The 25,954-nt window shown below is 34.9% G+C and overlaps 3 protein-coding genes across 4 annotated transcripts; 2 read left to right on the top strand and 1 right to left on the bottom strand.

Annotated features, from left to right (window-relative positions):
* Window positions 1–933: 933 nt before the first annotated feature.
* Window positions 934–14,144, top strand: LOC108725495 (uncharacterized). 2 transcript variants are annotated; one of them, XM_018452538.1, is made up of 7 exons: window positions 934–1,561; window positions 6,529–6,678; window positions 7,149–7,310; window positions 7,606–7,782; window positions 9,152–9,397; window positions 12,814–13,067; window positions 13,646–14,144. In XM_018452538.1, exons 1-7 carry the CDS (start codon window positions 1,285–1,287, stop codon window positions 13,844–13,846), a joined length of 1,467 nt encoding a protein of 488 aa, XP_018308040.1. In that variant the 5' UTR covers window positions 934–1,284; the 3' UTR covers window positions 13,847–14,144. The 2 variants fall into 2 exon arrangements, with proteins under 2 accessions (XP_018308040.1, XP_018308041.1); XM_018452539.1 differs by having other exon boundaries at window positions 9,152–9,280.
* Window positions 14,145–18,085: 3,941 nt separating this feature from the next.
* LOC108725560 (uncharacterized) lies at window positions 18,086–20,739 on the top strand. The gene is made up of 3 exons (XM_018452649.1): window positions 18,086–18,827; window positions 20,003–20,541; window positions 20,635–20,739. Exons 1-3 carry the CDS (start codon window positions 18,137–18,139, stop codon window positions 20,722–20,724), a joined length of 1,320 nt encoding a protein of 439 aa, XP_018308151.1. The 5' UTR covers window positions 18,086–18,136; the 3' UTR covers window positions 20,725–20,739.
* A 124-nt stretch (window positions 20,740–20,863) lies between these two features.
* On the bottom strand, window positions 20,864–25,695 carry LOC108725559 (Heat shock protein 70 cognate 1). The gene is made up of 4 exons (XM_018452648.1): window positions 25,588–25,695; window positions 24,616–24,860; window positions 21,664–22,908; window positions 20,864–21,499 (listed from the first exon to the last, which is right to left on the bottom strand). Exons 2-4 carry the CDS (start codon window positions 24,818–24,820, stop codon window positions 21,015–21,017), a joined length of 1,935 nt encoding a protein of 644 aa, XP_018308150.1. The 5' UTR covers window positions 24,821–24,860; window positions 25,588–25,695; the 3' UTR covers window positions 20,864–21,014.
* Between the last annotated feature and the right edge of the window lie 259 nt (window positions 25,696–25,954).

The raw sequence follows: 25,954 nt of genomic DNA on the forward strand, positions 1-25,954 counted from the left end.
ATCACATCTATGACAAAGATAAGTAATGCTCATTTAGCTAATATAATTGGTATTAGTAATAATATTTTCGCACATCAATCTTAGCAAATTATTTACTTCTTTGAACATATATATCAAGATGTTTTGATGATAATAGTAAAAATATAAAAATATAAATTCGAAAAACTGTTTCTCAAAATAGAATTTATCTAACGCGAACCCTATTATTCACTGCGATAAACTCCATTGCAGTAAATCGCTAATATTGTCAGTGATCGATGAATAGTTTCGTGTGAGCAGGCAATGTAATATCATGACGTAATTGAAACTGTTTAACACTGCTCGACAATAATGAACATTCTCCAGACATTTTCGGCATGTATGACCGCAATATATCGGTCACCTCCTTTAGACTGCAATTACTGACCCAGTTGTAGCCTTGCCACCAGCAGTCAGCAGATGTCCGTCGACGATAGGGTAGCGAAACTTTATTCCGCAATAAGACTTAACTCCAACGAAAGGCTAGAGGCGTGCTGGTCTCTCGTAGCCTTTATCCCTTCCCCCCGAATGCGAATCGATTACCGCGTGAATCGCCATAATTTAACACTCGGCAAACCGACACGCTCACTCGTGGCGCCGGATGAATTTGTGAAGGATTGCGCGTCAATTTCCAAAAGATACAGTCTTAGCGAGGAAGAGAAAGATGGAAACTAATGTCATCGGGCTGACCGATAAATTAAATGGACATACATGCATCCGCCATCCCGGCATTCTCTCCAGAGAGAGAGGCCCACGGCGACTAACCCCGTGTTTTCGATCGACGTGATGTGGACCGACGGCGAAGCGAGGACGAAGCGGGGCGCCGCGACGCCCGTCGCGTCGGAGTAGCCGGCCGCGCGCAGCTGCAGCCGTGTCGCTCTTGTCCCGCGAGGACCGTTCAGTGAACGAGGCGGAGCGGTTTCGAGCGGTGCCCGAAACGATCGGTGTCTTCTCGCGGTGTTCGTTGTGCAGTGTAGTTATCAAGTTTCGCCGTCGAGCGGTACGCGAGCGTACGTTCGTGCGAGCGCAGCGGACTCGCAGTGGTAATAACCTTTATTACGCCGGCAGGTAGGAAGATACGGACGCACGTAGACGAACGCACGACGAACGCGACGTAAGGCGCTTCTCCCTGGGACATCGACGGTGCGAAGGTGCGCCGGGGAGGTCGGGAGGGCGGGAGGGAGAGAGGGGAGGGCAGGCGACGGGGAAGGATGTCGATGCGCCGTCGGTGGTCGGTTTCGGGGGTTGATTCGCGCCGCGGGGGCGATGAGCGCGCTTCCCTCCGCCCTGAGACTGACCTCCTGCTGCTGCTGCTGCTGCTGGCTCCTGCTGACCTGCCTCGTCGTCTTCCTGATACCTGCACCCTGCACCAGCGACACGCCGCAGCAAATAATAAGCCCGGCTCAAAAACAATCGGCAGGTGATGATGACGCGGCGGTGTACGAGTCCAGCTACCTCGACGACGATGCCGAGGTCTACGAGGACGACCAGATAGCCACCGGCAATGGCGACCTCGACGAGGACTGGTTCGGAAATTTTACGGGTAAGTTAGAGCACGGGTTGCGTATATTAACTGGATAATACAGCAATCGATAGTAAGAGAATAATTGTTCGACGAAAGTTACCGGCGATGATTGGTCTTAAATTAAAATTCGATAACGGCGAATTTTTTTATAAATTCCTTGATACACCATGGTAGAAATTCTTTCGAGTATATATCTCTATCGAAACGTCGATTAGAATTTTCATCTAAACCGGTGAATGATGTATGAGTATTACAATTTGTAAGACAAAAAAAGATGCGGATATCGATGATTACAAAATCGAACGTTTTGAGAAAGGAAGAGGAAAGGAAGCCAAGATTTATAAGTTAGCTCGATGATAGCATTGTGATGCTAGTTCGTTACCTAGGTGATGTTGGTGAGAACCAAATCATGTTTAAATATCAAACATCATTTAAACTTGCTAAAATATAATTTCTTAATGAATTTATCATTCCTTTAAAAATCTAAAAAAAAAATAATTTCTATGCGTCAGTAAAACATTAAATAAAATCAAGAAATGTGATAAATATAAATACCTATAAACAAATATATATATATATAAATTGAGGAAATATAATAAAATAATGCCAAGTTCCTAAAAAGATAATTATGCTAATTAAATTGTTGCGAAAGACTTTACAAGTCAAGAAATTGTTTGAGGAAATGAGATGACAACTAGACGAAAATTAAATAATGTACAAGAAAGATACGCTATGAAAATAAGCGAGCAGAGTAATAGATAAAGTTATTATTATTATGCTTGAATTTATTCAATAATTAACGTTCATTTAACGTAATTTATAATCAAAACATGTTCATCCTAGACACAACAATGCTCTATTTTCATGTAAGACAATAACGATCGACGAAGATGATGTGTTTCAAGGTTCTCTCTGCTTGCACAATATACAAACACTTCCTCGGGAATGTTTATCCATTAAAGCATCTCTACCATCATTCTCTAATACATTTTCGAATGATTAAATTAATTCGTCAAGTATATAAACGCAATTTTTAAGATAAAATTATGAAACCCATTTAATTTGATTTAAAATTAAAAATATGATGTGCTATTTTCAGTGAGCTGTGTAAAATATGGTTTTTCTTTATAAAAATAATTTTTTAGATTGCTTGAAATTATGATAAAGAAAATTTTTTTTAATAAATTGTTAAGTCAACTATAATAATTATTAAATTTTTCCATTCTACTTCTAAAAATCATACTAATTAATGTTTCAATTAACGTTTTATTCAAACCACATTTAAATTTCTATTAAATGCCATATCGTGAATATTCTTTTGCTTCAATAAAGATTTTAACTTTTTTTGCGTCTATCTCATTTTGCTCTTCTTTTACACACGACACACACTTATCTCTTTTCGATTTTATGTTAAAATACTTAACGTATTATCCTTACGTTCTAAAGGAGACGAAAAGTGCCTCGAGCGATTTGTCTTAGCGCACGCGTCGATTTAATCAAAAAGGGAACACGTTCTTCTTGATTTTCGCGCCAAGAACGCCACCGGTATTGATTTTAATGGATGCTGCAAGCTCCGCGCGTTCCCTAGACCCGCGTGTGTCAATTGAACTGCACATTGTGCCTACGTTCTCCTTAAAAGTAGAGCTCACGGGGAAGAATAGTGGATTTCTTGGCGTACATTTTTCACTCTTTCATTCATGATGCATTTTTTCGACTAGAAAGATGCAATCGGACGGAATGGATTAACAGAAAGAGCAAAACTTAATCGCAATGGTTAGTTACAATACGAAAGTTGATAAATGAAAAAACAAGACAAGAGCATCAATTTTATTGCCTTTTCAAACTTACTTAAGTCTCCGCCGGCAACATGGAATTATTAAAGACACCATCGATATTTTGATTGTGAATTCTGGCTAAATCTGTAGAAATGAACAAAATACAATCCAACTTCTATAATGATAGAAACTCATATTAAAACTTTGACAAAATATACCAAAATTTTTTTTAGATTTTTATATAATCCAGAATAATAAAAAAATCTCTGTTTTATCGATGAGACTCATGGAAGAGTTAAAATTTTATATTATTATAGTAAAGAGTTAATTTCCAAATTGAAAGATGTAAGCTGCTCGAGAAATAAATTATTACATGCGAATAATGAGTTAGCAAGCGCGATATAAGTATTATATGTTCATTAAAATATCTTTTCACTTAATTTAGCATGCTTTTTGGAACTTTCTACGGTTCCTATTTAATTAATGTAATCCAAGATAACTTTAATGACTGAAACGCATAATTTCTTAATTATACTTAGTATATATAGCTGCACGTGCTAATCCATCAGATGTTATTAAAACTTTCCGTTAAACTCTTCGTAAATCACGCGAATCTAAATTTTCGCTTGATGAGAGAGCTTGATAAAACACACGCGACGTAGCAGTAACGCGTACGCGTGCAATGAACTTTAATCGGTATGAATTTAAATGCAACCTGCTAAAGAAATCCAGTTGAGGCCATGCATTTTCAACCGTAAAACTGAAGGAGTACGCGATCATCGTGAAACGACACACAAACTGTATTGCACGGACGCTATTATTCGCAAGACAATGAGGTCTGTAATATTGAAATCTGCATTTGCATACGCGTCCATAGCGCTGCTAAATGACACGAAGCACATTTATCACGCACGACTGTCGTTGTCATTAGATAGTCAATTTATGTATGTTGATCCAAATAACATAGCCCGCGCAAAAGAACGTTGTAAGTTTTTACGAATAAAGATATCTATATATTTAAAATTGCAAATAAATACACACACACACACACACACACACACACACACATATATATATTATTATTATCAGAATATAAAATAAAATATTAACAAACTAAGAACGTTGAAGAACTCAAGAAGAAACTTTGCAGTATTCATAACATATTTGTTTGTAATAAATAGATTAATCTTCTTATATCTTAGTAGGTAATTTATAATTATTAATAAAATAAAAATAGCTTTATAGCTTCAAGAATAAATCAAATATTATTATAAGTAAATTATCTATATGATGATCTCCGCGGTTATTAGTACGTTAATAATATACTTATAAGGAGATATAATTCGCAAACAATTGAAATGAACTTATCAATGAAGTTAACTGCAAACGTTTTGACTCTAGATTTGAATCCTCACTAGTGTGGAAGTTAAATACAAACTACAATAGTAATCCAGATTCGAAACCTTTGCAGTTAACTTTATTGGTAAATACATTCCAATTGTTTGCGAATTATACCTTATAAATATATTATTGATGATTGACAACCGGGAAGATTTATAAGCAACTTACGTATTTGATATAATAAATTATAACAATTATCAGTCATGAGAAAATTTATTTGTTTTATTTAAATGCATATGAAGAATATATCAGTTCACGTTTTAGGGAATATTCGATTAGAAAATTTACGTACATTGCAGTTTGAAAACATGCCAAAGGAAATTAGCAATTGAGGGGATTGACGGAATAAAAGCGTAATTACAAAATCTTGATTTCGATAAATAACTTGTTACTTTTTTATTATACCACAAATGAGAACAATATTAAATGTATATTTATATAATGTCTTTGAGAAGTTATATGTTATAATATTTTTCTCTATTATGATCAATATTTAAAAAGTTATTTGCAATTTAAAAAATGCACTTAATCCTTTTTTCCGAATATTGATCATAATATTGTAAAAATCGAATCAGAAAGAAAAGACTATGAACTGCAGAAATGTTTTTTATTTTCACATTCTTCTAGAATAAATATAAAATGAATACGAAATACATTTTACTTTTACTTGTATAAAATAAATTGAAATAATGTTTAATCATCATCTGATGAGTTTTCGTAAGATTTTTTAACATAAAATATGTTGAAATGAAAACACATTATTGTCGTACCATTTTCGTTCAATCTCTGGTAAAAATCTCATTAATGATTTTAAATCATTTATGCTCTTTTTCCATACAATATGCGTAAAAAAAAATGCAACTCTCTTTTAATTACTGAATGTGACACAGTAACGCAGTGATTACAATTACAGGAAATCATATCGAATAAATATTTGATAGAAGGACAAAATATTTGTGTTATAATCAAATTTGCCCCCGTCCACTCACTTTATTTAACTAAACCGACAACTGAAGTGTTAGTTATGAGAGTCGCATTTTTTTTGCGCATACTGTAGATTATATCATTTTCACCACCACAGGACAATCGAAACACGTTCATATTTAACTAATGTAAACAACATCAGTTCCTTGTTTATTTGCGTTAATCTTCGGAAAAAGGACCTAAGTAGAATGCCTTTATTCTGCCAATCCCTTCAATTGTAGCCTGGTCTACTACAGCGAAATCAATAAAGAATACTGTTACAATAGTCTGGCAGTAAACTCAACAATAATAAATAAGTTGGCACGCTGCCAATTAGATATATCTAAAGTCTACAATTGAATTAATAAATCACACAACTTAGAATCATTTGCGTTGTTTCGAAACACATTCTAATCACATTATTGCAACAAAATTATTGAAACGCAATGTAATAGAAAAATACACAGACTGTATTAGTCCTTTTGTTTTGACTAATTACAGTCGATATCAGCAGGGAAATATTAAAATATATTTCTAGATTAACGAAAGTAATTAAATTTGTTATAAACACATATAAACGTAAATTATTTTCCTACGATAGATAAATTATTTTTCTATGAAAAAATTTTATGTCGCAACGCTCTAAAAATATATAAAACAATATTGTAAAAAAAATAAGTCGTAATAATTTTAAACTGTATATTCAAACAAGAAAAACATAACACAAATGTAAATTCTCGATATAATTATTTATTTTACCATGTATCAAGAGTTTTTTATGTATCGAAAAACCATTTAATAATATTTAAAATGCAAAATTAATTATTCATGTGATTCTTTTTGCAGAAAAAGGACGGTACTTGGGCTCGCCTTGTGATGTCGTATCCTCGTGCAATTCCGAGCTACAGCACGTGTTCTGTGATTCAATCACTGGCCTCTGCGAGTGCGAAAAGTTCTACCCCGTTCGTCTCGGACCTACCAAGGGATGTGCCAAACGTATGTAAAAGCTAGCAACTAGTTACCCTCACGCCTAACAAGTAGGTCGTTCCGATATCATAACTTCCATGGTAACGGTCGGTGAAAATAAATGTTCGCGCGCTCCTGATGGCCTGAATGAAGTCCGGCGGCATGAAAAGACTTTTGTGCACTCGTTTATTTTACACAACGCAAAACGCGAGAATCGTAAATGAATTTCTAAAACTATGATAAGTGAATTAAACGTTTGTTTGATATTATATCAAAAATGTCAGAGATTTAAAAATGATAAATTGATAGATATCGTGGAAAACATTTCAAGCTACAATATAAAGGCATAAAACTCTGAATTAAACAGCTTTGTTAACAATTTGAGAAAAAATTCGAAGTCACATCATACATTTAAATAGATGAAACTTTGATTAAATTCCTATTGAATAAAAGATACGTTCCTCAATAACTAAGTTCGAGTTATCGATTCTTACTTTCAGCCAAAAAGCTCGGAGAGCAGTGCTTTTATCGTGCGACGTGCACTTTTGCGGATCAACATTCGACGTGCACGCAGGTTCAACACAATGCAGTATGCGATTGTGAGGAGGGATATCACAAGGTTGCTCTGTCTAGGCCTAACAAGAAGGTTTTCTGCGCGGAGGGTATACTATTTATCTTTGACATTTCTCTTGATCATACCTATTCTATACTTTGTAATCCGATCGCGGGAGCTTTATAATTAAAAATTCTGTCGGCTTAATATTGATTTTTATATATTACCTACTTCAGTGTATAAATAAATTTAACATTATCAATCTAACATTTAATTATATTCGGCCAGTTACTGCAAATATTGAAATAAATTTCGCGATTGGAGCGAAGTAATGTACTTTGATATCTCTTTCGATCCGCATCGTGTCGTGTCCTTCTTTAATTCGTCTTAATCTGACCCGATAGATCTGGTGCTAATAACTACGGACATTCCTACCCTACTCTGCATAGCATCGGGGATAGCCATCTTTACGGGGATGATATGCTTCGTACTCAAATTATTCAGCAGGGCGAGGTATTCAAGGCCGCGGCATTACGCCAATGCCAATCATGCGCCACCTATGCTGTTTTCCAGTGATACGGGTAAATAATGACCAATTATTGCCGGCAGACTACGAAGGTAGATCTGATAGATCAGAGATTTTATAGTTATTTTAATCACGAAAAACACGTTAGCTCTGGACTGAAAAGTTAATCGCAAGTAGTAATCAGTTTCTGCGAATTTTCAGTGATGTGAATAAATAATGACCAATTAATTCCGATATTCTACGAAAGGGAAGATCTGGTAGATCAAAGAATTTATAGTTATCACAATTATAAAAAAAAATGTTAGCTATGGAGAAGAGATTAATCACAAGTATAAGTAAACCGTTGCTAAGATTTCCTTTATAATCAAATTATTTGTTAGAATTGATAATATATGTGCATTATAGTAACTTACTTTTTCAAAATGAAAGAAATTAAAGCTTAGAGTGTTTGTGTTATTAATGTGACAGTATTCGTATAAAGAATAAACGATTTTCACAAACGTACTATCGTAACCATTACGTAATATGTTTCAATTTTCTCTTCCGAGTTAAAAACATTTATTTAGACTAGAAAAAACTGGGATTAATTTATAAGCAAAATCAGAATACAGAACGTTTTCCTTAAATACAGAATTTACAATATATTTTTATATTTAAAAATAACATTATAATTTATAATTGTATAGAAGAAAATTTGTTATTTCGGACAAAATACGAGTAAATTACTCATATCTCATGATTTTTCTAAAACTGCACCATTTAATGCATTTGCGTTCTTACATGAAACATACGCAAATTCGACAATAATAATTCTCCTTCTTGGAGAACCTACTTTCGCTTCTGTGAAATCAATAGAAGATATCTATATATCGATGCATAGTATATTCCAAAGAGAAGTATCTATTCTCGTCTTACTTCGTTACTTACGACGTCATACAGCAAACTATACTTTGAAACCAGATGCAGCAAAAGCGCGAGGTTTTAAGCGTACTTCATAAAATATAAAACCCTGCATCTTTTTTCAATAACAATAATTTCTAAATATCTCGTAAAATAAATATCGCGATTACACGAGCACCTATCTCACCTTATTTTCGTTTTGAACAAAAATGATTTCTACAATTTTATTCGGGTTACATAACCGTATCTCTGACATCGAAAAATATAGAATCACGCCAAGCAATATATTGTAGTATCAGATATACGTAACGTATATCTGACGTAGTAAACAGACAGGATCAGAAATATCTCATTTAAAAAGTCGGATGATTGACTTGCCGAGATATCTCATCCAAAAAGTCAAACGAAAACGTCCATCACGTTTGCAAATGTGAGAAAAGCCATGAAGCGTCCATCCATTACACGAATACGAACAGCGAGTGTCTCTGTATGCGGAAATAACTCCCCGAAAATAAATTTCACAGGCATACCGCTGACGTTGCACGGACGTCCGTCGTCGCGATCGAGTCAGCGAAGCAGCAGCGCCGGACCTCTCAGCTGCGCGTTCACCAGGAGGCCCAGCAGCGGCGGCAGCCGCGGAGCGTCCAGAGCAGGTGCGGCACGGGCCGCCGCTATCTTGCTTATATCGTGTCACCTGCAGGCGACCAAGGACGGCAACAAGCATCGACGTACCCTTAGTGACGTAGCCGAGGGATCGACCGACGGCCCCGGTAGACGATCTCGTCTCTCTCTCTCTTTCTTTGTTTCTTTTTCTGCCTCTCTATTGCTCTTTGAGTATCTCACATCCTGTCGTATACGTACAAATACGCGCTCCATAAACTCTCTTGGACGTTCGCGCCTTACTTATTGATCTACGTTATTGGATAACCGTGAAATTCGGTTTACATTTATATATGCGCGGTTTCGTGTGAACGACATGACACAAAGAATAACACGCCTGCTTTCATCGGGCAATATTGTTATCGGTATCATTATTGCTGTGTTCATTCATACAAGTGTTCTGGCAGTGACAGATTCATGTGTTCTTATCATCACTGTGTGTAACTCTGTGTTTTCTAATTCTCTCTTCCGCCCTCTCTCTCTCTCTCTCTCTCTCTCCTCCCCTTCTCTATTTAACTTCTATACTTCCTCTATGTTCATCAGCTCGCTTCTTGTGCTGACAACGATGGTGTAATTGCGAAAGGAAGATTATTTATGATGACAATTAATGATGACAGTAGCAACGATGCTTCATGCCAAATCATATCATTGTCGCTGTTGCTGTTACATAGTCATGGTAACTAGCTGTTGTCGATGATTGTTTTATTGTTAAACGTCCATGTTTCATTCGAAATCCCGGCTCTTGGTAATCTCGTCTATATATCCATAACGAGTCTTACTCGCTGATTAAATTTAATGATCGTTCCACAGTAATATTATTTGAATATAAAAGAAAATATTCACAGTTTTGGATATAATTAGTTAACTATCCTTATTAACTGCAGTTAGCTGTCCTTACATCACTGTAACACAATTGCTATTTACTGTTCATTTCTTTAGTTGCTAGTTGTATATACACGATGATGTTAGGACAGCTAAACATAGTTAACAAGAATAGTATTAATATACAATATATATTAGTACGATTCGCATGACGTTTCTATTAAAATTCAGAAATTAAAGTATGCTTCCTTGGCTGCCAACGTCGTAAATAAAATAATTAATAAAGTATGTTTTCATACATATGTATAAAATAATATCTCAAAAAAATCGTGTAGGCAACAGGTCTGTATTTATAAAAAAAGAAATATGAAATTGCGAATAAAATGTATCACAAGTGTGTTACGAGATAGCAAGATAGCAGCGGCCGATTTCGTTGCTCGTTTACAAGTGATTCGTTTCTGGTAAGACGTAGAGAGACACGAAATCTTTACGCACTAGCTAGCTCGCTGCACACACACATTTACACACAAATATACGATCGCGTCAACAATAATTTAGGGACCAGTTTCACGGTAGATGTTATAGCCTCATGAAGCTGAAAGATGTTTTATAAAATTAATGATAGTAAAAGAGCAAATGTTCAGTCAGTCAATAAACCTTTTTAATTTTCTCACCGGAAAACTGAATCCCTATAATACGCCAAAATAATATTTACAATATTTTTTGTAATAGCTCGCTTTGCTAACATATTTCTCAAAAACTTGCTTTTCAAGTATATGTATATATTATCGTAAAACACATCTCGATAAAGACTTTGCAATCATTTCATGTGTCACATATACTTACAGGCGTTTCAGTACCGCTGTAATCAATCAAACGTATTTTTTAAATTTCAGTAAAATATTATATAATAGCACATACATACATATAAGATAAAAAGTTCTTTTTATAATATTTCTTTTTATTATTTTGTAAGTTACTCCAATTTTCATTTACTATTTTTCAATCAAGCATGTTTAAGTCTGTATTATAAACAGAGAATGGAAGTAACTCGTTACTTGTAAGTTTTTTTTAGTAACTGTAACGGTAACGTAGTTACATTTTTTTGATAACAGTAACGAATTTTACAGTTACTTTGCACGCGATTGGACATAGTTCGATTGGACACAAGCCACTCATAGCGCTTGAGACTAGAAAGCCCTTAAACACCCATCCGCTGTGATTGGTGGTCGTCGATTTTAAAAAAGTAACGGAAAAGTGACGAAAATATAGTTTCAAAAGATCGAAAAGAAAACCCAATTTTTTCGCGGTTTTTTTCGGTTTTTTTTCAAGGATAGAAAAATTCATTTTGGAAAAATTCACGCGTGCTCATAAAACCTACCATATTTGTTTCTCGGTTCTTTCTGTAAAGAAAATAATTGCATATAGGGTACACAGCGGGATAAGTTAATAGAAATTTTAAAATTGTATAAAAGATTGAGGTCACATATAATATATTCAATAAAACATACAAAACATACACTATTGCACCATTAATGTAAGAATTAAAAATATAGAGTCCAAACATCATGTTTATATGATAATAGTAGGTCTAGAAAATAATTTGGATTTAAACTGAATTCGTAACAAAATATTTGAAAAAAAAAAAAAATTACGAAGAGACACTTCAGGAGTTCATTAGACCGGAGTGTGGCAAACTAGAGTTAAAGATCTGTCTACTTAAGCTTTGCTATGTACTAAAGGAAGGTTAGATTAGGTTTTATATAAAAATAGAAGGATAACTAAAAAATTTTAATAAAAATAATGCTACATAATTTCATAGATCGCATTAATTTTATAAAGGAATTTAGAAGTTTTCTTATTACGTCTTTTACATAGCAAAAACAGCAATTTTTCCAAAAAAAAAATTAATTTTTTGGAAAAAAGCAATTTTTTTAAAACGATAGACGAAAAATTACTTTCTCAAGTAACGGTATCTGTAACGAGTTACTTTTAAAAATCGATAACTAATAGTAACGGTAACTTTTTCTACTCGGTAACGAGTAACTGTAACTTGTTACTTTTAAAAAATAACTTCCATTCTCTGATTATAAATACGGTTTAACTTCCTTGCATTTAATTTCAACATGCACGCGCGAGTTATCATTTTTCAGAATATATTACATTATACACACAGAATTATATGTTACATATAGAATACGTTGTAAAATATGTAATTACAGCACACTTTGTAGACTAGCGTTTTTTAAATAAGATAATTAGCATGCATCTAAGTTCTCTTATTCAAAAAATATTAAGAATAGACATGTATTTTTAATAATTAATTTACTTTTATTATTGTATCTTTACTGTTATTGTTTACTTTCTTAATAATGCGCTGTTATTTTTACTCCTGTTACTCGTATGCTCATTCACGTTCCCGTTTATTCAATTTGTAGCACATTTTTTCGCAAGTTTCCATTCTCACCGCTTCATCGAATATTTATCGCGTTGAAGGTATCGCAAGAATACATATTACAATTTCGCACTTATTGTTAGAAATTACAGTCTTAGATAGCTCAGATTAGAGATTATCTAGTATACGTAATATATATAGATTCTTTTACTTCCTTTTTCAACATTATATTATATTTCTTATAGCATAGAAAGTAGATAGTATTAGAGGATACGCTGATATCCCTACATGGTTCTTCTTTTCGCATAGGTTCCCGCCGTCCTAGCTTAGCATCGGTTCATAGTTCGACATCCTCATCCCGTAGCTACAGCGCACGTCGACTTGAGAAGGAAAGGAACGACAAGGAGCAACGCCAGGTGCTTCAGGAACTCCGGCTGGCTAAGCAACGAGAACAAGTACAGCCACAGCAACAGGTGGTACCGACGCCTAGTCCTAGGACTCCCCATTCCACAGACGAATTATTGCCTTCAGTCGAAGAGGGGAAGGAAGTTTTCTACAACGAGGTAAGTCATTTCCGATCGATATCTCTTGAGATTCGGTATCTATCGTTGTTCATCATCATCAGTGATAATTTAACTTTGAGAAGTAGCTCGAGAGGCTTCATTATTACGAAACTCGGATTTAAAACTTGAATGCCAATGTATCGATTAACCATTGCGGCACCATTTTCTGCTATTAAATTTAAAATGTATTATAGCTATTATTATTTCTTAGTTATTATGTGTTTATATTATACGATTTTAATAAATCGTTTATTATTATTAAAATATATTATTACAATCTCTTACAGAAATCTAATACTGACTAATTTATTACAGAAAAAAGATAATTATTTATTTGGAGCACTAAAATCATTGAGCAACAATGTTTTTAATACTTAAAGTAATTAATTATTGTCTTTCAGGATTAAATTGGTTAGTATTAGAATTCTGTAAAGGAGAGATTTATCATTACGTACAAAATATCCTTGAAATGTTGCATTAAACGTAGGTACTTGATAATTAACGTAAAGCAGACTAGAAAATTAAATTATGATTGCCGTATACACTGAGTTTTAGACAAGGATTGATTACATTTGCAGCAGGTACCGACGACATCAGACGTATCAGACACCATCCCAACGACGACTATGACGATGATGACGACGACATTAACAACGGCGATAACCACTTCCAACGTAAATACAACCCGAATGGGCGAGATCGCGCCTATGACAACGCCAGCGACCATTTTCGGCACGAGCGTTGCACCACGGGCTTCCGATGACATTTTTCAAGTGTAGTCTTCGTCAAGTATAACGATGTTGCATGACGAAGTCAATGGACTCTCAATTTATTAACGACCTTTTTATTGTATTTGCAAGAATCAACCGTCAACGGCATCAAGATGGGAACGCGTATGTAAAAGACGTGGAAACACACACTTGCGATAAAATACAAAACTCTATATCAATAGAGATAAATGCACAAATACTGCGAATAAGTTAAACCCGTATTTTGCCCACGTTAAAAAGTCAGCTTATGACAAACGGCATTAAAAAAGCCATTCAAATGGAAAATATCTTTCTTATAACAATTATACAAAGAATCACGATTTGTAATTTTATAACTCTCTCTCTCTCTCTCTCTCTCTCTCTCTCTCTCTCTCTCTCTATCTATCTATCTATCTATCTATCTATCTATCTATCTATCTCTCTATCTCTCTATCTCTATTAAATTTTTAATTTATTTCGAAAAATTTAAGTGCGAATTGAAGATTATACATTTACTTCTTTAATTTAAAATACTACGATTTTTAAGTTCACAGCATAAATCTTCAAAGGATGTTCTAGAGACATCCATCGGATGTTCTATACATCCTAAGGACATTCCCAAGACGTCCTTCGAATAAAAAGTATGCTGTGTGTGGACAAATTCAGAATAACATGTTAATATATATTTGATTCAACTTAATCTAATTTAATGCATAATTACGGAATTTTTAATATATCTTTTTTTGCTTTTATATAGTTTGGAACATAGATATTGAAAATTGATGCTGACTTTATAATACGGACTATATAATACGGACGAAGTATTAATGCAGATCAAGATACGTTCTGGATGAATGTATGTATTGGGCACAAGTGTACTTAATGAATTAGAAGGTGGCAACATATTTTTACTTGGTACTTGAACTAATAAGAATTTATGAATGGAATGGAAAAAAGCAGGGTTCAACGGCACAAACAGAACAATGGTAGAATAACGGAAATTTTGGACAATAGGTACAAGCAAAAATATTGGAAAAGCTTAACATCTATGTGTGAGTTGGAGAGAAAAAAATTTACGCTTAATGTGTAAGAATTCAAAGTTGATGACAAAATATTACAAAATAAACTGTGAAAGGAGCGTTTCAATGCTTTGAAGTAATTGAATTGAGAACTATGATATATATATTCACTAAATAAATCAATTTGTTTCGTATCCAAAAATTTTTAATTAATAAAAATATATGATTTTATAAAGCTCATTGTCAGCAAAGAGACTGCATTTAGAGATTAACTATGTCAGAAATAAATCAGAATATCAATATCCAGACAGCACAGAATATTTATGATAAATATTTATTACTGTTCATTTTTTGAAATGTTATATAGATATTTTAGACGTATTTTATATAAAGCTTTATTCAAAATATTATTAAAATATAGACTAAATATTTTATGTAATGTTTATGATGAATATAGATAAATATCTATAGTAACTATTTTTTACTTGGATTCTGATGTCTTATTAAGTACTTTCATAGCATTTACTACATTTACAATAAATATTTCATGATATTTACAATAAATGATCTGTGCAATCTAAGACCACAAAAATATTTACAAAATATTTCAAATAAGTCTTATAAATATTTCAAATAAGTCTTATAAATATTTATAAATATTTTGTAAATATTTTATAAATATGATGTGCTGTCTGGGTAATAATAATTCATAAGAATCCAACCAGTTGTTTCGATTAAAATAATTTAATTTATAATGACATAATCATATCGAAATACGTATAATTACATATCAGAAACCATATGATAAAAGCATTGATTCGCTTGACAATATTACTATAAAAAATATATAACAAAATGAAGTTCCCTTTTTATAATTCTCATGATACGTATAAATATAATCGTACTTCATTCAGAGTACAATAAGAAATATTCAAGTTCTCTCATCAAGATAAATTGCATTATTATGTAAAAATTTCGATCGAGTCTCTCATTTCGATGACAATATATCTGTTCAATTATCACAATTACAAATAATCGTCATACAATCGTTTGTTTTAAATCAAATCCATAAGCGAATTTGTGAAATTGTTCATCAGAGTGCGATTACATATCAGCAGGTCCTATAAGGCATTATTCCATTCAATATCGATCGGACGAAATCGTTGTATCGTAAATCTTTCATTGAAAACTCACGACACGTAGAAAAGCTAATTGGAAGGACAATCTCGAGTGGAAATCGAGGCTAAATATACTTCAATATATCCGTAAAATAATACAAAGACATAATCTCTAGTTCGGAATTAACAAAATACAATTGTAAAAGCCACGAGAATTACGCCGCACTGTTGCTATTGCAGTTACTTCGCTTTGCTAATTGAAGTGGTGTGCAATATCAGGCGACGATTTGTTTTACCTTCCCAACGCAAACATTCCGTTGACTTGTTTTTAGGCATGAAAAATGAATGACTTGTTCATTCGTTAAATACATATACAAGCGCGATGTCTTTTATACCTTTAGACGAATGCAAGCAAAATATCTATATGTAGGTATTGCATATAAATATATAGAAAATTTGTTGGAATTAAATCACTATCAGCCGTCATACAAACGAAACGAGGACTTCGATTGTGCGTAAATTTCTATTTTGTTAATTATTATTTGAAAATCGATTAAATTAATTGGATCATATTTCCGTACAATACATAAGATATTTTTAGATCAAATAAAAACAATTTCATTTCTAAAATATTTCACGATGTCTAAAAATTCGAGTGATGACTCGAGAAAACTGCGAGATCTCCATTACGTCATATTCTATATTATACCGTCATATTCTACAATCGTTTGCTGACATTAATCGTAAGTTAACATAATCGATGCATTTCGACATCACGAGCCTTCCAAATGCAATCTTTGGTCACTAGACTTGTATAAAGTGTAAAATATAATAATATAAAATTATTAAAAGACGTTATCCCAAGCAGAACAACAATAAGTCACAATAATACCAAAATGATGTTAAAATCGTTGAATCATTATTAATTGAAAAGTGACGTTTAGTAATCATTTTAAAATTATTTTTACATCATTTTGATATTATGATGACTTGTGTTATGAGTATATATCATATATACACGTGATCACACGTTCATAATTAAAGATTTACGGAAAATCGGAGACGCATCAGAGAGACGTAAATCTATTATTATAGCAAAACGTATATCAACATTCTCGTGTTCGGATAATTTACGCTGCCTTCTCCCGAGTAAATAATAAATGAAAAAGAAGATAAAAAGCGTTGAAGAATGTTCTTAAACGCTGCATAGCGTGAACGCTGCATAGGCATACATATTTACACATAAAATTCACGTACACACGTGACACAGAAGTAAGATTATCTGAGGGCCTAAGTACAAAGACGGCCGTAACTGAATCGTAAAACGTGAGTCGTAGTCGTAAGTCAACACACAATGTTTTGGCGCAACTATATGTCGATATGGCATGCATAATTACGCCAAAACATTGTGTATTTGTCTACACCTACGACTCACGTTCCACAACTCAGTTACGGTCGTCTTTATATTCAGGCCCTTACGTATTGTGTTCGACAACGATCGCACCTGGTTATTAGGCTCGGTCACAGTCGATCGATCTATTATCATTAAGGAAAGAAGTGGAGGAGAAGATATATGAACTTATATCTCACATAACACAGCCCGCATTTCTCCGAGATACTCAATACTCGACTTGCCGCCTGATTTACAAAAGTCGATGTTATCGTTTTATCCCGGTTTTAAATGTTTACTTATGTATAATAAGATTGTAATATAGTCGTTGGGCCAAATAAAGCTCGTTTTTCGATATAAGCACATATGTAGATGCGTGATTATTTCTTCTTAAGTTAAAATATTGCTGAAGAAAAGCAGGAGTTCGAAAAATTAACGCAAGATTTCCATAATACAAAACTTCTTGCATTATTAATATACGTCGTTCCTCTCTCTTCGCCCGAAGAAATTCATTTAATTTACTAAAACCACGTTACGCTTATGAAGGACAGTTAATGGCACGCAATCTAAACTTCATTAATGTTACAAAAGTAATACATCGTTCTTTATTCTACGTGAAACATCAGGGAGAACGACACTTATCAATGTGTCTCGCTTCCATGCAAATTTTACTATTCTTTTTCCAAAATATTCTGTACCGCAAGAAGCTTCAATGTAATCATTTGCAGCTATACTCGCTTATTGCAAAACGTGTCGGAAATTAGGGAGAAGATACTAGCAAGAAAAGGCGAAAATGGAGGAAGAAATTCATGTGCAAGTGGAAGACAACTCGCCCTCAATAGAGTACAGTTTACGTCTAATATCGTACACTTCCTGGCTCCTTGGTGTCGGCGTTGCACGTCCGCGAAAGTGTCCCAAGGCCATCACAATAACGCTACGTATCGTTCACCTGGCTGTGTGTTCCGTTATCGTAGCGTACGGCGCAATAGATTTCTTCACCTTCGGTAGTGTCTTCAAAAGTGACATATTCAAGATCATGTACTACATGAACAAGGTGATGTGCTACGTATCGGCGTATTACTACGTTTATCATGGGATCAGGCAGTACGACAAGTGGCCGGAGTTGATGGACAGAATAAAGGAGATAGACCAGAAGATCAGAAAGGAAATCCCCATGAATGATCGGCCTATAAAAAATGTAGAAGCGCTAGCTATTCTCACGATATTCGCTTGCGGCCCATTGTCCCTGATCGTGCACGCCTTGTATTACTACTTTACACATCCTGAAAACATTTTCGCGTCCGACTTGCTGCTTTACTACACGATAGCCCAGTCATTGATCAACAGTTTTGTCTTCGATGTTGTCGTCTATGTCTTGTATCGCAGATTCCAAGCGATAAATGAATTGATCGACCAACTGGACCAGCTATTCGGTGCACCGTGGATCGCGCTCAAGATTAGACGCATCAGAGAATTGCATACCGGTGAGTCTTTTCAAATATTATCTTTTGTCAACAAAAGTAAATAAGGACTGATGATGAGCATAACAGGTTCTTCATGAATTAAATTTCAATTTTGTAATGCGTGGGATTATTTTGTTTGCGTTGATATTTATTATTGTAACGTACAATTTATTTAACACACTGAAAATGACTTTAACCCTTTGAAGCATACATTTTTCTTTTTAATCTTTCTCTGTGAAATTTGGTATACGGGAGTTTTTCAGGTTGCTGATTACGAATCCAAAGTCAAAATATAAAAATATTGTATCCACACAAGATGGCGGATTCAAGATGGTGGATTAAATAAAACTCAGTTTATGCATTTCATTTCCTCCATTTTAAATCAATGATTTGGAATTTTGGAAATCTGGCATCGGATTAGTAATTAGCGACCACAAAAACCTCCTACACGAAGTTTCAAGCTAAAACGTTAAAAAACCTGGCCAAAAATGAATTTTTCCGAAAAAAAAGGGTTTTTTTTATCTTTGTTTATTTATAAAATTGATACAATAAATACTACTAAACTATTTTTTTAATAGTCTTCTACTTCTGACATCAGAAAAATACAAAAAACCAGATCTAAATGCATCAATTAGAAAATAAACGACCAAAAACTGAAGAAGTTTAGATGGTAACGTGGGTTACCACCATGTTTCAAAGGGTTAATAAAGGTTGAAACTTTCGTCTATGGCTTTGTAACAGAACATTGTTTATGAATTTTTCAATATATTTAATGTATTCAATTTGATTAGTACAAAGAGCTTTGTTTACTTCCGTTGGTTTTTATCTTACGAGGCCAGAAATTTCTTTTAAATTATCTTTTGTATTGTAATTTAATAGTGTATATATATATATATATATATATATATATGCAAGGCTCAGTCTTATTTCAAATAAATTTATTCAAAATATATATTTTAAATAAAGAAAAAATTAAAAAGTTACTTAATATTTATTATTTTAAATAACTTCTCCTGACCTATTTTTTATTTAATATTTTAAATAAATTTTTGGAACTTAATTTTTTATTTTAAATAAGTCGTATCAGTTATTTTACTCTCTGTATATATGGCTCGAAATGTAATTTAATACTATCTTCATGAAGATAGTAATTATATATTGACTTAAGACATTGTTGAATAAATTGTGTTATGTAGGTATTTGTGATCTCGTTATCATGGTGAACGATATTCATGGCTTTCATCTCCTCATCTGTTCGGCGAATTGCTTCACCATGGTCGTGGCTACTCTTTTTAGGATCTACATGGGTGTCGTGGAGAAGAATTATGCGTTCATGGTGATAAATAATATTCTTTGGATTCTATACGCTGCGCAGTTCGGACTAATGTGCTGGATTTGCACGCTCGCGCGTAAAGAATCCGACAAGATTGGGATAAGTATGTACGCGATTGTACTGAATTGCAAGCCTACGAATATTGATAAACTGAACGGTGCGAGGAATCAATCAAATCTAGAGGTGCCACCGCCAATGGAAGGACCGGATGGCGAGCAAAATTCTAATCGGAGAAATAGTTACAATCTGAACTACGTTGTCATGGAAAATATCTTGCGCAAAAATCTGGACCGAGACTGTATCAGGAACGAAGTCAATGATTTTTCGATTCAGCTACAACAGCATCGAGTAGCATTTACAGCCTGCGATTTCTTCGAAATGAACAATGCTCTGCTCAGTAATGTGAGTACACAATTTAATTCGTTAAAATTATGTAAAACTAACTTCTTTCAAATTTTAATAAATAGGAATTAAATGAAGGAATTTATTTTGCAGTTCGTCGGAGTGATCACTACTTATCTAATAATCCTCGTTCAATTTTATCGACCTGAAAATCCAGACGCGCAATTCAATGGAAAACGCTAAGCGGAGCATTATTGCGGTAAAAGATTAAAAAAGAAACACCAATTTTTTTTTAAATTAATATTAAATATTAATAAATTAATTTATTATAACAAACTTATCACTATATAACACAGTACAATTACATTAACACAGCTCGTAATATCTCAGAAAATAAAAAATTTATCTTTACAAAGAGTAAACTGAAATGAGCGTACTGAACTTAAGTCAACGTGTTGTTGAATGTGAAACAAGATAAATGATAAGAAATTTAATGCAATTGTAATAAAAGAAGAGTAGGAGTTCATTTCATTTCAATCGACTTCCTCGATGGTTGGTCCAGCGCCACCGGCACCAGAATTGGCTCCTGCTCCGCCAGCACCACCAGGGAACCCACCAGGCGCTCCGCCACTTTGATATAGTTTTGTAACGATAGGATTGCATATGGCTTCCAGTTCCTTCTGCTTGTCAACGAACTCTTCCTTCTCCGCCAATTGATTGGCATCCAACCAGGAGACGACTTCGTTGCATTTAGAAAGGACCTTCTCCTTATCGGACGCATCGATCTTATCTTTAATTTTATCGTCCTCCATCGTGCTCTTCATGTTGAAGCAATACGACTCGAGGGCATTCTTGGCGGAAATCCTCTCCCGCTGCTGCTCGTCCTCCGATCGATACTGCTCGGCTTCATTCACCATCCTCTCTATGTCTTCTTTCGACAAGCGACCCTTATCATTGGTAATCGTGATTTTATTTTCCTTGCCCGTAGATTTCTCGATCGCAGAGACATTTAATATGCCTGCAAGACGAAATACACAGAAATATTAGATACAGAAAACGTTATTTAAAATATATTACAACATTATAACAGTTAATCGAACAATGATATCTTCGATTTGAAGTTATCGTTTATACTGCGATGTTGCAAAAATTATAAGTAATGTTTGCAGCATCGCAACTTACCATTGGCGTCGATATCGAAAGTGACTTCGATTTGCGGTACACCTCTAGGCGCCGGAGGAATACCCGTCAGCTCAAATTTGCCGAGGATGTTATTATCTTTCGTCATCGCTCTCTCTCCCTCGTAGACCTGGATAAGCACTCCCGGTTGATTGTCGGAGTACGTGGTGAACGTCTGGGTCTGTTTCGTTGGTATCGTCGTGTTCCTTTTGATCAAGGTAGTCATAACGCCGCCAGCGGTCTCAATACCCAATGATAACGGAGTCACGTCCAGCAGAAGTAGATCTTGAACTTCCTCAGACTTGTCGCCGTGCAGAATGGCCGCCTGAACTGCTGCACCGTAAGCAACAGCCTCGTCCGGATTGATGGATTTGTTCAGTTCCTTGCCGTTAAAGAAATCTTGAAGTAACTTCTGAATTTTTGGTATCCTGGTGGAGCCACCGACTAAAACGATGCTGTGAACTTGAGCTTTATCCATCTTCGCATCTCTAAGCGCCTTCTCCACTGGTTCCAGAGTGCTTCTAAACAGATCGGCGCAGAGCTCCTCGAACCTGGCTCTAGTGACCGACGTATAGAAGTCAATCCCCTCAAACAATGAATCGATCTCAATGCTCGCCTGCGTCGACGAGCTCAACGTTCTCTTCGCTCTCTCGCAAGCAGTCCTCAGACGTCTCAGAGATCTCTTGTTGCTACTCAGATCTTTCTTGTATTTCCTTTTGAATTCTTGCACAAAGTGATTCACCATTCGGTTGTCAAAGTCCTCGCCACCGAGATGCGTGTCGCCGGCCGTGGATTTCACCTCGAAGATACCATCCTCAATCGTCAAAATCGACACGTCAAAGGTACCACCACCCAAGTCAAAAATAAGAACATTCTTTTCGCCTGCAGCTTTCTTATCGAGACCATACGCTATCGCGGCGGCTGTAGGCTCGTTTATTATTCTGAGAACGTTCAGGCCAGCAATAGCGCCGGCATCCTTTGTCGCTTGCCTCTGAGAGTCATTGAAATAAGCCGGCACAGTGATGACGGCATTTGTTATAGTCTTGCCCAGATATGCCTCCGCCGTCTCCTTCATCTTCGTCAAGACCATAGAGGACACCTCCTCGGGGAAGAAAGTCTTCATCTCACCCTTGTAAGACACCTTGATCTTTGGTTTGCTGCTATCGTTGACCACCGTGAACGGCCAGTGCTTCATGTCGCTCTGTACCGTCGCATCGTCGAAACGACGACCGATCAAACGCTTTGCATCTTTAGAGAAAAACGATAAGAGATTCGTAAGTTGTCTATTTCTTCAAAAATTACTTTTTAGAAGTATGATGCGATGAAATGGAGAAGAGGATCCTGCGGATTGTATCGGATTATGAAGGAATGGTTGCAAATTGTTGAATTGTCGCCAAGCCGAAAAACAGAGTGTTCAATATTTGCCAGTACTTTGATACAACTCGTACAAAGATAATTTCATGTAAAGAAAAATCATAAAATATAAATCTACTTACCATAAATTTTATTATAATCGTGAAAATTATTATATATTCAAAGAAATTTGTAAAATAATTATCGTTATAATATATAAAATATTATACGAAAGCTTACATTTACAGTTTATATATCTCTCTATTATATATATATATATATATATTTAAAAATATATAATGAAAAATATGTATCTTTATATATTTTTTCATTTTTATATTATATTTTAATTTAATATTATTTTTAAAATGTTATAAGTATATATAAAATTATATATAAAAGATTATCTATATTGTGCATTAATATTCGTATACGTAATATGTATACGAGTATGTATACATAATATGTATGTGTGCTTATTTAATTTTTTATGCAAGGAACGAATATATATTAGTCGTTTCTTGCATAAAAAATTAAACAAGCAACCGAGATTAAAAGCGATAAACAAGTCGCGTGAGTCATTATGATTTACGATTCAACGTAAAATCTGGACGTCATTGGTAGCTGGCACACAAATTAGGATTACATAAAACTACAATGTATAAAACGTCAGAACGTTCGGCTATAATGTTAAGGATAGACGGTCGGAGGAAGGAGGGACATAGCGTACATTACGAACGAACATTACACAGACATGCGCGTCATGCAAGGTCACTGTAAGTAAAGCTGCAGTAAAACACGATTGAGATAAGTTAACTATCGTGCACGGAAAGTTTCGTGTTCTATCGATCGCAAGGTCGAATAATTTAGAAATGACGTACAATTCGTCTTAAAAAAAAAAAACATCAATACAAGGTTTTTGCGGTTTCATAAATTCGCCTAGAAATGTCGCAAAATATTGCTACATATCTTGCCTAGTTGCTTGTAAATATTTCAGCGTCAACTTCTTAAAAATTTAATTTCAAGGAATCCACGAAGAAATTCAACCAATACGTCATCTTGCAATCAGTAACGATAATAACTTAATTGAGACAATTCCACTAGTAAATATTGAAGTAATAAAATAGAGGATTAAAATCACCATTGATTAATCGAATATTCGCTCGTATTTCAGCATCAGCTTTTTAAAAATTAAAAATTTAAACACAAAAATGTTACGTTTCAAAAAATCCATTTTTGAAGGAGAGATTTAACGTATCGTTTTTATCGATCAATAATAAAGGATAAATCGATTTAAGACTGAAACAATTCCACAATATTAAACTAATATCGAAAGTTGAAATCGACAAAAAATACGGCGCAATAGATAAAGCATCTAACGGCCTTATCAGGTCACCTTCTAAAGCATTCTATGCTTGTACGACGCAGAACGCAGGACGCAGAAAGTTGGGTGAACCTCAACTTCTGCGTCCTGCGGGCATACTATGATTAAAATACGTTAGGTTAGTTCCTAGTTTTTGCGTTTTATATAGATCGGGCTTAATGAAACTGCGACGCAAAAGCGGTGAAAAACATCTTGGACGTTAAAAAGCTCAGACTTACCGAAGATGGTGTTGCTGGGATTCATAGCAACCTGATTCTTCGCCGCATCGCCGATCAGCCTCTCGGTGTCGGTGAAGGCTACGTAGCTTGGTGTGGTCCGATTACCCTGGTCATTGGCGATGATCTCGACCTTTCCATGCTGGAAGACACCCACGCACGAGTACGTGGTGCCCAGGTCGATTCCAACTGCCGGTGCTTTCGACATCGTTAGCCTCTCTTCTCTTTAACCGTTTCGATGGTAATCACTGAAATGTGACATGTACATATATTGTATTGTATGAGCGTTGCAATAAAAAACAAAAAGAAAACTTTAATTAGCCTCGAGCGATCGAAGTTGCTCGAACTCGAGCGAACTGTGCTCGAAAATAACGACGCAATAAATGTTACATGTTGTATTATATCATGCTTCTCGAATTTCTTAGTATTGATTGCCGAAACGTTTTTGCGAAAACACGTATCGCGTGTTTAATTAATCATAAGAAGGTAAAGTGAACTTAAACTCTCCTGAGGTAATTTGTTCTTTGGAACTTGATTATTGCGTCATAATTTTTTCTGGAAGTTACGACGTCTCGGATATTGCGACAAAAACCGGTATTCTTATAATAGTTTGTTCTTATATTTAAGATCGTTTTAAGTACAGTCTTAAGCCGATCACAAAGCCGTACAATTACTTAAGATGGCCTTGAAATAAGAACCAAACTATTACACGACTACCAGCCAATTAAAGATCGTTACTCGGAAACAATTTTCTTTTTTCCACAATTATTTGCACCCGAGTTGCACAATTTCACTTTCCTGCATAAAAAAATGGCAAAATTTACATTTTTACAGATAAGAAACAGAAACAATATCGGAAAAACTGTCCGAAAATGTGTATTCTATAATTCCAGCAGAAATTACTGACGCGATGAATTTTTGAGAAACGATCGACGCATAATTACCTCACAATTAAATAACACTTTCAACACTCACCTAACAATAGCGGTTTTAAGACTTCGACGATTTGATTTGCAAGTCGACACTTCGCGCCACTTATCGCACTTATACGCTCCGTCGCGTTCGTTGCGAAACTGATGACGCGAGCCGCGCAACGCGCTTTTAATACTCCGAATCGTCCGCTTCGAGAAGCTTCCACGGATGACCAATCACGGCGCGAGTCCTCGAGATCATTCGAGAAGCTTCCATTGGCGCGCGCGCACGCGCTACGCGAGTGGGAGAGAGATGGAAGTAGAAAGAACGTAGGAAGATACTGGAAGTGTCGCATATGTCAGAGGATTCACGACTAAAATTAGCTTCATGCGAATCGCGCTTCATCACGACGAGATATTGCGGCTTATCG

Source organism: Mycetomoellerius zeteki, unplaced genomic scaffold, assembly GCF_001594055.1.
Source record: "Mycetomoellerius zeteki isolate Tzet28-1 unplaced genomic scaffold, Tzet1.0 scaffold35, whole genome shotgun sequence".
NCBI lineage: Eukaryota > Metazoa > Arthropoda > Insecta > Hymenoptera > Formicidae > Mycetomoellerius > Mycetomoellerius zeteki.